The 12,231-nt window shown below is 46.9% G+C and overlaps 1 protein-coding gene across 1 annotated transcript in view; it reads left to right on the top strand.

Moving 5' to 3' along the window:
• The window catches only part of LOC6538149, a 38,891-nt gene that overhangs the window by 1,017 nt on the left and 25,643 nt on the right, over positions 1 to 12,231 (top strand). Inside the window, exons 4-9 of the mRNA XM_002098647.4 lie at positions 18 to 147; positions 3,093 to 3,776; positions 4,215 to 4,841; positions 8,336 to 8,659; positions 8,716 to 9,635; positions 11,372 to 12,169. Of these exons, the coding sequence (XP_002098683.1) occupies positions 18 to 147; positions 3,093 to 3,776; positions 4,215 to 4,841; positions 8,336 to 8,659; positions 8,716 to 9,635; positions 11,372 to 12,169 (3,483 nt within the window). The remainder of the gene's footprint in view (positions 1 to 17; positions 148 to 3,092; positions 3,777 to 4,214; positions 4,842 to 8,335; positions 8,660 to 8,715; positions 9,636 to 11,371; positions 12,170 to 12,231) is intronic.

Here is a 12,231-nt window from a genome sequence, read left to right as displayed (position 1 = left end):
TTTGTTGGCATTTGCAGACTTTTCTGGACCATATTAGCTCCGATTGTGCCGTTAAACGTCGTTGTTCGGCCCAGAACTGCATCAGTCTGATTGAGAATGCGCGCAATAGGAGCCTCATGGCCAGACATGGAGTCAACAAAGTGATGGGTAAGACAGCTAAAATAGGAAATTAAGTGCCTGAGCATCATTACTAGCAACGATAGCCATAGTTTGTGATGTGTTCAAGAAAAGAGATTTTATTTCGTTTGAAACGTTGTATACATAAATCAAAATGAAACAGTTGTTACAAAACACTGAACCTCTATTGTTATTTCGCCAAGAGTAACACCATTAAATTGAACAATATCCTAGCCTCCATAACTGCCCTATTGTTTGCCCAGTTTTGGATACACTAATCCAATATTCGGTGTTATCGTTGTTAGTTATTTAACGCACTTTCGCTACGATTCATTCTGTCCAACAGAACGCTCTTTATATTCGCATCAATAATGAAAGAGGTGTTTAAAAAGCGTGTAACGGGCAAATACTAAGCCTCACATAGATCTGCATATATATATAAATATTGTTGGGTCTGCGCTGGGTCTGCAGCTAAAAAATATTTTTAATATTCTAAAAAGCCGCAAATCCATGAAAAATACCTTACCAAAATATAAAGCCATTGAACTGCGAACTACGCGAGCGCGGGTATAGATGGTTTTTGGTTTTATTCAAACTCGCATTGTGAATGCAATCACAGGCATGGGTTTGTTTGTCTGTGGCCTGTGGGCGCTGAGGGGGCGTGGCACAATAAAAGTAACTAAGCAGTTGATATAAATTATATTTCTACATTGCTGTTGGTTACCACGCGCAATCGATGGTCGAGCCATCGAATGTACGAATATACACACAAATATTTTTTCGAGATTTGTTTTGATTTTAGGCACCGATAGCGGGCAGTTTTTATTTTAACATTTGCTGACTGGCGGACTGCAGCAATAACTGCAGCGGCAAAAACAAAAGTCATGGCAACGTGAGCTATGCGAAAATGCTTAAAAATTGCAAACACAAATCATTTTTTATTGAATTTTCATGAAAATATTATTGGCAAACTTCGACGAAGAGGTAAATGCACCATAGTTACATTTGCCATCGCCTTTTTATAAGCTCCGTTGGCCAACAAAAAATTAAGTTTAAACCTCAGAGAAACTCGTTGTTTGGCATTTGCAAACAATTGAAGTGATATGCCGGACTGGGAAAACTAATTCATTTGCTAGGACTACCTTTATGAAAGTCAAAATTCGAACCTCGCCCAAGTTCATATAAATTAAGCTTCGACTTGACTCTTACTTTGCTCTTTTCTTGTCCAAATGTTTACCTTCAAATCAACTCCTTTAGCTCCTGGTACGCTTCCCAGCTCTGCGCCTTTCCCAGCCGCCTACCGGTCTTCTAGTCCTGTGTCAACTTTATGCCACTTCTCGGCAAAGGCACAATGCCAGGCAGCTCTTCAGCGCATCCTTATACAGTCTGGCGCCTCTTTTTATGGGCACCCATCACAGTACTTGGGCTGCCTGTGTTCTGGCATGCTCCTGGCATGCCCCAACAAACAGACACAAAGTACGGTGCTCAGACCTCAGAACTCAGTGCTCAGAGCTCAGAGCCGGGATCCTAGATCCAAAACCCTCAGAAGCCAAGCCCCCGACACCCACGCCATCTCCGTTTGTTTGTCTCCGCCCGTAGACGAAATGAAATTTATGCACTTGGACACTTCCATGCAATAATTCATGCGAAATTGAATCAGATATTCATTCCTGTGCAGCTTTAAAGCGGATAATCAACGTTGTAAACAAATGCCAGCCGAACGAGGCCAGCAATGCCGGCAACGCTGCAAAAAGGGAGCTGGCAAAATTTATGCTGCCCACTGACTGATGCCGAGCTAAACAAAAAGTGCAAATTATTTCCATGTCAACTGTGTGGCAGTGGTGTATAAATGGCACAATGACCAATTCATAATCTGGAATCTGGAAACCGCTGCTGATCTCTTTGAATGCGTACTCCATGGCCCCCAGGCTGTTCACCTTGTCGAGAATGTCGAAGTTATTATTTTCATGTTGACTTCATTTGGGGCTTTTGCAGTGTCCAACAGCTGCAAAATTAATTATTTTTCAACTGAAACTGAATTCTTCAAATAATTATTATTTTATTTATATGATTTGTATTTAATTTAGGTAGCTGCACTTGTTAACATTTTTCTCTCCAAACTTTGGAATTACTGGATTCCAACTCTGCACTTTGCAGTAAGTAGGCCTCAAACTAAACACCTCTATTCGGGTGGCTATTAATTGCAGTCCTCGAACGTGCCCAGCATGAAGTCGCCCATTCCCATTCCCTTTGCTCTTCTCGTTTTGGGCTCGCCCATTTTGCAGAAAGTTCTTGCGGCTTCTGCCGCAATTAATTGATACACATGGAAACAGGCCGCAAGTTGTGCTCGGCAAAGTCACTTGGCTGCCATGAGGGCCATGTAAAAAGTTTCTCCGGCGAGAAGTGTTTTCAATTTTGCGCCCCAAAGGAAGAAAATGAAAACTAATTGAGTAACAAACTTCCAACATGGCGTTTTGTGATTGGTGGCGTATACGTAATGAAACGACAAATAAGCGGAGACAACAAGAGCAAGAACTGCGGGAGGTCGAGGACTCAGTCCTCGGTGGGTGGGTGGTTGCTGGGGTGGGGGAAAGTCTGTGCATGTGTGCAGAGTCTATAAATATCAGATGGAAAGTTTTCAACGAGATAAATTTAATTGGAGGCAATTTGTTGCAAAACATATGAGGGAAAAGTTGCCAAGAACACGAAAGAAGTATGAACTGCAATTGGCCGGCCAAACGCCAAAGAAAGTGGGTAAAGGTATCTGGTATTGCTACTGCTATTGGTATTGGCATTGGTATTGCTATCTGTAAATGTATCTGTATCAGAAGCTCGCTTATTGCTTATTGCTTATTGAGCAAATTGGAATTGCCAGCACACGCTGCGCAAAAACTTTGCAGAGCGTTTTTAATTTGTATCAAGAGCAGCCGTAAGTTTCCCTCCATTAACTAACTTATCCCTATTATTTCTTGCAGAGCTCCTGCTGACGGATCAGCAAGCGAACAGCGTGCTTGGAGCCTTGGGTCTACTGCGCCTCCTGCTGCCACAGCTCATACGCGGCTACCCCGGCGATAGCCACGATGATTCCGAGTCCTTGGCCGGCAAGAGGCAGCAACAGCAGCAGACAACGACCTCCGACTGTCGGCAAATTATTGAAATTTATGATTATTGTTTGCACCTGCTGAGCACGCAGCACACAGCGAATCACGCCATCATAAATGCCACCCTGGAGGTCATCAACGGCATACTCCAGGCTGTGGACGCCGCATCCGATGGCCAATGTAGCCAGAGTCTGGGGCAAAGTTTGCGCCAACTGTTGTGCAATCAACAACTGCAGCACAATGAGTATTTGCGGCGAAGGAAATCATTAAAGAATCAAATATTCCAATTGAAAAATTACGAAGTGGCGACAAGTCAACAGCAGCTCGAGGATGAGGATCAGGATGTGGATGAGCTGGTGGCCGGGGCCACTGCAATGCAAATGAAAAAGAATTCAAATGCAAAACTGCAGCAGGCGAAGTGTCGAGAGCAGCAGCATCAGCATCAGCATCAGCATCAGCGTCAGCAGCAACAGCAAGTCGAGGTTGACAACAGCTCGCTGGGAATTAATGCTGGGGAAGATGCCACGACCGAGGCTTCAAGTTCCGTCGCTGATGAAGGTATGGCAAATAAGGCAGAATGCAAGTCGAGATGGTTTGTGGGTTTGCCTTTGCGTTTGGGAGTGTGTGCGCGCAGTCATGTGGAAATGTGACATGCTGACAGAGGATCAGAGCAACTGAGGGACAACAGGCGGGCGGGGCATGACAGTGAGGACCGTGGGGGGTCGACGGACGGGCGGATGGACGGAACCAACAGACAGACCATGCCGAAATCAAGAAAATTGAGCAATTGCACAGGCTGATGGAGACGCCCACACACAATGCACATATGAAAATTATTAGTGCATGCTTTTAGGCGGCGGCACATGCAGGAACGAGGTCAGGCCAAATTTGCATTTGCATTTGCCGCCAGCGGAATCCTGCACAAATATTTACACAAATTGTAAGGCTAACCCATACCCACAGTACTCATGCCCACACCATTTTTGCATTTTCCAGGGGGAGAGCCGGAGTCAACGAAGCAGCGCTGCCACATTAGGAATGCCGCACGCAGCATCAGCGAATGCGTTGCCTCGGATGAGGACAAGCAGGGGCAAGGACACCGCCAGCAGCGGGACGAGGATGATGGCATCGTGGCGGAGCATGATGATGATGTTGATGATGATGACGATGACGACGACGACGACATGGAGCTGCTGAGTGCCGAGTGTGATGACTTTACAACCCTGTCGCAACTAAATGAACAACAACAGGCGCTGTCAGCGGCATTGAAATTGCCTGCAACAACAGCAGCAACAGCAGCAGGAGCAGCAGCAACATCGCAGGACGATATACTGATTGATGTTGATGCCGATGTCGGGGGGCTGCCTAAACCGCAGCATCAGTCATCTCTGCAGAATCTGCTCGCCGGCAGCGATGACAAATCCCAGCATTTGAGTGACATCGACAATGAATCTTTCAACAGCATCGATTTCGAAGCCGAAATCACAATTGCCGGCAGCAAAGAGCAACAGCAACAGCAGCAGCAGCAGCAGCAACATCCAACGGCGGATGATACGGTGGAATCCGGGGATGCAACAGCAATTGGCACATTCTTCAACAATCTGCTGTCGCATTCCAATGCAGGTGAGCCAGCCATAACTATGATACGATATTCCATTCCCTGCAAATATTTCATTAGCAGAGTTCAAAGTTAGCGAAGCAAGTTCAAAACTATTTCCATTTGATGTTATTGCATTTCACGGTCTACCGCAGTCGCCACCAAATCCCATTTCGCCCACATTTTTGACTTTCGCCTTTTGTTTTTTTTTTTTGCGCCAAACAATTGCGCATCTATTTGCAATATTCGGGTGGAATTCGATGGCATTATTTGCATAATTGCGACAGCGCTGCAGACGTGACTCGCAGCCAAGGCAATTGCACTTGCGAATTAATGAAGCGTAATTGTTGCCGAGTTGTCGAGTGAAATTAGGCAATTCGTGCACAAGGATCTCGCCTTCTGAAGAGGAAGGATGTAACTCTAAAAATATCGATTTTATCGAAATAATCTACTATTGAGTTTTAAAATCCTTTATAAGAAGGTTATCTTCACCTTTTTTCCCTTGAGTTTGGAGGATTGACCTAAACTGATTTCCTCTTTCAGTGGCTCATTTTAGGCATTGTTTTTTATATGTACATACTTAATATTTCTAGTTTAAAATTTATTTTTACCACAATTTCTCTCTGTGCACCTAAGATGCATCTTGTTGTCAGCTTCAGTGTCCTCAGTTAACGTGGGCAAACAAAGCTCTACACCCTCGACTCTAATGCTGTTTGCTGACTTTTCGATCCCAATTGATACGGCAATCAATCGGTGATATAATTTGTTGCAATATTTGAATCGCTCGACTCGGAATAAGGAGCACCATAAGTATGCCACACTTTTCCCCTGACCTATAAATGGAAATGGAGGAAGAGGGACGACGACTGGCAGACATGATGCCAGACCCATGTCCTGTCGTTAGTTAGTGCGCGGGGGTGGAGGCTAGTAATAAACAAAGGAAATGTACTGCACTGAGCCGGAAGTACTAATTAAGCGAATGAGTTGTGGGCGGGGCACACAGAGTCCTGGCAAGGGGGGGGGGGTTGGGGGAGGTAGCATGAAGACAACTGGATGGGCGAAGGACGAGTTGGGGTGCGTATAAAAACCCACATCCACTTGACGTAAATGTTGGGCTTAAATCCGGCATTTCTTGTGTGTGTAAGTCTCTGCGAGGGATGCGGATTAAGCTTGAAACATGGCAATGCATTTGCGCTGTGCGATGGCCCCAAAACTCCCCGCTTTACACCCCCCGCCCGCACGCCCAAGTACGCCAACCTCATTGCTGGTTTTCTTGTGCCGCCACTGCCACTTGGCCAAAGCATCACACTGCAAGTTGGCAACAAAGTGGTTAAGACAAATGGGTTACGTGATAAAATGCGGTTACTCAAATTGCATGTATGCAAGCTTACATGTTGTGTCACAGTATACGTAAACGTATACATATATCTACATATAAGTGTGTGTGTTTTCGGCGCGGGTGTGTGCAGTGTATGTTGTGTGTGTGTGTGTACGGGTTTATTTAGCATTGCCAGGAACAGTCGGCCAAAACGAGAGGAGCCAGCCATCAGTTGCTGCACTTTGCCTGCTCCGCGCTTGGCTCCTTTTTATTTTCGTCCTGCCCATCGCCTGTTGTTACTGCCGTCGTTGTTGTTGTCGTTCTTGTTGTTGTTGTTGTTGTTATCCTTTCTGGGCCGCATTAGTTGTTTTTGCTATTGTGCACTTATGCGCTATCAGCCTTTTTGCGCTGCTTCCCTCGTCCGTCCGCGGTAGTTATTGCCGCTTGTTTGTTTTTGTTTCTATAAATATGTACACATATATCTGGGACTATATGTGCGCTCAGATATGTGAAGCCGCAGCCAGATCCGCCCGTCTTTATCTGCACTACAGCCCCGACGATTAGTATACTCTTGGAAGTACTCCAGCGACATAGCCTTGCGATCTGGGCTTTTAATAGAAGCTTCCTTGAATGCTTTTAGTTTGAAAGGAATTAAGGTAGGCTGTACGGAATCTCAGCCAGAAATTGATAGCAATAATGTTTAAATGCATATTATAATAGCAATATCAGCTTAATAAGCTTACTTGCTTTAAGAGCAGATAGCGAGTTCCGTCTTTCGTTTTGTTTAGGCCAGCCACGTTATCCTATATTCATATACAATTTTTTGCCTCTCTTAGTCGTGTCCTTCGCTGTATGTTTGCTATTTTTTATACCCTTTCGCTGCATCCACATATGTAACTTGAGCAGTAAAAAACATTTGCATGTGTGCTGGTAGGCGGAGAGGTTTTACCCGTCCGTGTGGCGCGCATAAAGTAGCAGCCATGGAACCATCGCTTCACGGTCCTCCCCGCGTTTTTTTCCGAGCGGAGCGCGCGTTTCCCACGCGGTTTTCATTGTCGCCTAGTTTGGGGTTTCGCTCCTTTTTTTTTTTTTTGCTTATACGCTTCAAAGTTGTATTTGCCATTTTTGTGTGCTGCATTTTTTGTTTGCGTTTTCAGCGTGATTTTATAATAAAAGGAAAACACTCCACCGAAGTTGCGGAGCTGCTGCCGTTTTCACTTTTATGGAGGCGAAGCTATTAAAGCATAAAATGCCAGCCAACCCCAAACATAATTACCGGCGAGTGTATGAGCATGAAAGTTGCATAAAACTGCATGCTGAAATCCTTGATTTCTGGGTGCTTTTATGAGCACCCAGCTTTTCCTAATTTGAGGGATAATTCAGATTGCTGGTTTTTTGTAAATCAGTTTTTTAGATGTGGGATTACATGTTAAGTGCCAGATGTGCTGCTTCAACTCTGATCTGCTATGGGGTTTTAGCATATGCAGAGAATGCTTTCGAATGTGAAAAACAGTCTGTTTCGATTAAAGCGAAGCAAATTGTAACCAATTTGATGCGCTTACCACTCCCACATAAAGGTTGTGTTGTTCTGAAACACTGATCAGGCTTCCTCGGTAGTTTATCTGGCCCGTACAATACATGCGAGCACTCTGACCATAAAGTGCTCTGCTGCTTCCGTTGGCCGCAGTCGTGGAATCGTGGTTGTTCTAATTTTTACAGCTCTTGCATGCGGCCGGAACATCCATTAGAAAAATAACAAAGAACAACAACTACGACAGGGAAAGCCACAACAAGTGCATCTAAAAGATGCAGCCATTTTTAACCCACTTAAGTGGTCAGTGAGGGAAGCGAGTGGCTGCACTATGCTCGTACTTTCCATGAAATTGAAGTTTTCAATTAATTTTCAATACAAGATGGAGAACCGGGAAGTTTGCCCGCGGCGGCAAGCTAATAGAACAACATAAAAAGTAGCTAGGAAAATAGTTTCAGCGGTTTTACCTCCCCCTACACATACACATCCTAGCCAGATACTTGTGCCCTCATGGCTCACAAAGTTTGCCACGATAGACGAATGTGCCGGGTAATTGGCCGTCTGGAGTGGCCGCAAATTAACCAACGCCATTGCTGGCATTAGTGTCAAACCAAGTTATCTGCTAGACCTTCGACGGAGCGCTCTAACTCTCGTGGCTTTTGTGCTTCCAGCTTCGGAGTCGGTCAGTAAGCTCTTTCGTCAATCAAGCGGCTCTAAGTCCACACCCACCAAGTCCGCCTCCACTCCCGCTACCGCCGACAAATCGGATGCAATCTCGACGGCCTCGCTCACGCTCTCGCTCAGCTCCTTGGCCAGCAGCAATCTGGAGCCGCCGGAACGGCAGCCCTCGATTGCGGAGACGCCCACGCCGGTGGAGGACTCCTGCTCGATAACCGCCTCCCACACAGCCTCCACAGCCCTCATGATGGATGCTCCGGCCGTGGATGTGGCAGCCTCTAAGCCCGAAACACCGCAGCTGCGTGGCACGCCCAACGGTAAGTCGCTAGCTGTCGCACCTAGGAGACACTAATTAGGAGCTTTATCTCCGCAGCTAATCCCTTTCTAGTGGAGAACTCGCCGCTCCGGCAGACAGTTGTCGGTCGTGCCCTGATCACCGTGAAAATTGGCAGCATCCTGGAGCAGTCGTTGGTCTACTATACCGCTCGCTTGGTGGCAGCTCGGTTTCTGCTCAGTGGACAGGCGGCGGGATTGCAGCCCGATAGCATCAGCAGAGTGTCCATCAAGAGCCTCTCATTGGCCGTGATTGCCCAATGTGTGCGTTTGTCTCCGAGGATTCTTCAACTCAGCCTGGAGATTAGCGAGCAGGAACTGCAGCTTCTGGAGGAGGCCACCTCACGTACTGGAAGTGGTGATAGCACTCAAGTTTCGAGTCCCCAGAGCAGCGAAAATTCTCAGGTGGGCGGAGAGAAGCCACCGCTGGATAGTAGTCTGGTTGAGACTAGCCTGGAGGAGAGCCTGCTTCTGCTGGACATTAAAGACGATCACTTTGGGCCCAGCACCTGTCCAGCATACTTGCAGTCAGCAACGCCCACCCTAAGTCGCAGTGCAGACGCTTCAGTTCTCCTACTTGAAGGCACTAGCTCATCGTCATCTGCCAAGAAATCGGCAGAGAAACTCTCCAAGTCCGAGATCGTAGGAAGTTCATATAGACCCACAGTGGCAGTGGAGGATGTGCCTCCATTGAACATGCCTCCACGTCCACCCAAGCGCACAAAGTCAACGCGAAGTCGTGCAGGAGCATTCAGGACCACTTCAACCACTGAAAACTCTCCAGCTCAAGATCGTCAGAAGCTTTCGGATGTCCTGCTCTTCCATGACCACTGCGATCCCATCTTGCGAGGTGGCGTCCAGCAGGTCGTGGGCAACTTCCTGCAATCCAGTGGGGCTGGTCTGCTGCTGGATCTGCATCGTGGTCTTGGCCTGCAACACTTGCTGGCCATTTTGCTGAAGGTGAGTGCGTCGATAGTCCCACACACGATACTCGCACAAAGTGTTTCATAGCCGGAGGCACTCTGGCGCGAGTTCCTTTAATGGGTACCTCCCACCTGCCGGTGCCTGGTTAATGGTAAGCTACATTACATGTATGCTAACCCGCTTTGTATATCTGGCGCTATATCTTTGTCATAGCACGCCCACATGCACTCCTTCCTTCCTCCTTTCACTACTCCATTTTCTCCCCTGCGTTTGCATAACGCATACGCCATGTTGTACGACTATTTGCTTTACTCTGCGTAAGGTTTAGTAACTTGATTAGGATGATGGTTTTGGCTTTAAACTATAGATAACGCACATTCTTCTTATCAGTGCGTTTATTAACGCAAAAATAACGAAGTTTGTTCACAGAAAAAATAATTATTGAAGAATTTCACTTGGAAATTCCAAATTCCCAGAGCATTCCATCTTCGACTGGCCCGGATTATTATGTGGCAGCAGCGAAGTCCGCCCTCTATTTTCCCCTCTGAGCAAACATTCTATATCTATAAATATGCGCCCCCACCTTTTCGCTGTACTTTTTTCTATGTTAAACCATCAAGCTAACATATTTTAACACATGCAGGCAAACACACACGGACACGGACACGTGTCCATATCAATGGCTGCTGCCTTTTGAATATTTTCCAACTCCGGCCACCAACTCAAGCCAAGCCAAGCCAGTTGCAGTTGAAGCTTAGCCGGCGGCATTTTGTGTGGTTGGTTGTTTTTCATTTGAAAATAAGAAAGAAAATTCTTATCGCCTTCGCAATGTGCAAGTGCAAATGCCCCTAAAGGGAGCAGCGCGCATCCGTTGCCATCTTACTTTCTCCCATCTTTTCATTCCCATCACCGCACCATTCCACTATTCCACTATGCCACCATGCCCATCCCCCATCTTGCCAAGCTTACCCTTCCGGTATGCAGAATGTGCGCATAAGTTGCACATTGATTTCTGTCTGGGGATTGGCCGTGGCAGTAAGTTGGAAGTTGGGGCTCCGATGCGGGGATGGTTTCTTATTGAATTCAATAATTTAGTGGCCAGCACCGAACATTTAAATTGCTGCTGGCTGTTGGCCTCCCCAAAAGTGCAATTTGATTATGCAATGTTGTTGCAGCGAGTTGCACGCGCAGATGAGGAGGAAGTGAAATGGGAATGGGAATGGGCATGGGACGCAAGACGTGCTAGCTGAAAATCACATTAGATGCCTGCTATATAATGGCTGCAAATCCGTCTCAATGGCACTTGCCAGCATACCGAAATTGGAGCCAAAACGAGATAGAGATTGTTGGTGATGGGGATGGGGATCGGAATGAGGATGAGTATGAGAATGAGGATGGTAAACGGGAAGATCCTCCCTGAAGCTGGCCAACCCAGGCCATTCCGGGGCCAAAGGCAAAGCAACTTTGATAACAATAGCCCTTTGGCCGGGTCTGCAGCTAGGAAAAGCTTGTTAGGGATTCGTTAAAAATGCACACACTCTCAGATGGATGCCCGGATGGTGGGCAGGGAGGGAAGGTTGGTAAGGAAGGGAAGGGATGCCCGAGAGCTGGCCACTGTGTGATTGTGGAAAAGTTTTTGCTTGTGCAAACAATAAAACACAAATTCGCTTAGCCAACGTCTCGTTTTGGCTGTGGCCGTCTTATGCCTGTTCTTGAGATCCTGTATAAAGAAATTTAGCCGAAAACTTTTTGCTCTTCTCCACTTATTGCAGGGCTTTGAGGACGAGATCCACACAGTGGTTATACAAGCGTTGAATGCATTCGATAAGATATTTCCGCATGTGGTGTCCAAATATTTGACAGAGCCGCCATGTCATTATCATGCTCATCAGCAGCAGCAGCAAAAGGAGCAGCAGCAGCAGCAGCAGCAGGATGAGGAGGAGAACAACCAGAAGCTGGAGCAGGACCTGCAACGACATTCAAGTGGACAACAAAAGCGTTCGGGCCAGGCGCAAACATTTGGCCAACAAACTTTTGCAAAGGACCAGGATAATGCCTTAAGCAGTCAACAGCAGCAACAAAGGCGTCCTAACGATGCCGGGACATGTGCCAACTCCTCGGCCACTGATAATGATGAGCTACTGGCTGCTCTTTTGAATGATTTCCAATTGCAATCGACTGGCATGCGGCAGCAGCAGAAGAATAATAGCACCGGCACTGGACATTCGGGTAATGAGCCCGATCTCGAACCCATTCCCAATCCCAATCCCAATCCCGATCCAGCAGTGGAGCCGTCCTGTGTGTTTGCCATCTCACCGAAATTGCTCTTGAGCAAACTACGGCTCTGCCATCACAATAAATATTGGCTGGTCCAGAATAAATACGCCGAAGTTATTTCGAATTTAAATTACGTGCTGCTGCGGTCGTACTACGCAAATTTTCGTTGTGCCATCGACAACAAAAACAGCGGCGCCACGAACCAGGACTCCAAGTGGCCGCCAAGAGATGCCGGCAGTGTTTGCTACGCTGGACGAGATGCGGAGGGCGAGGACATTGTCTGCACTTATGAGGTAAGCAGCTAAATCGTCTTATTACAGCCGCTCCCGCTGGCAGTCCACCAACCGCCGCTCGC

Source organism: Drosophila yakuba, chromosome 3R, assembly GCF_016746365.2.
Source record: "Drosophila yakuba strain Tai18E2 chromosome 3R, Prin_Dyak_Tai18E2_2.1, whole genome shotgun sequence".
Taxonomy (NCBI): Eukaryota; Metazoa; Arthropoda; class Insecta; order Diptera; family Drosophilidae; genus Drosophila; species Drosophila yakuba.
Note: the sequence above shows the minus strand (reverse complement) of the source record. Positions and strands in the feature narration are given on the sequence as shown.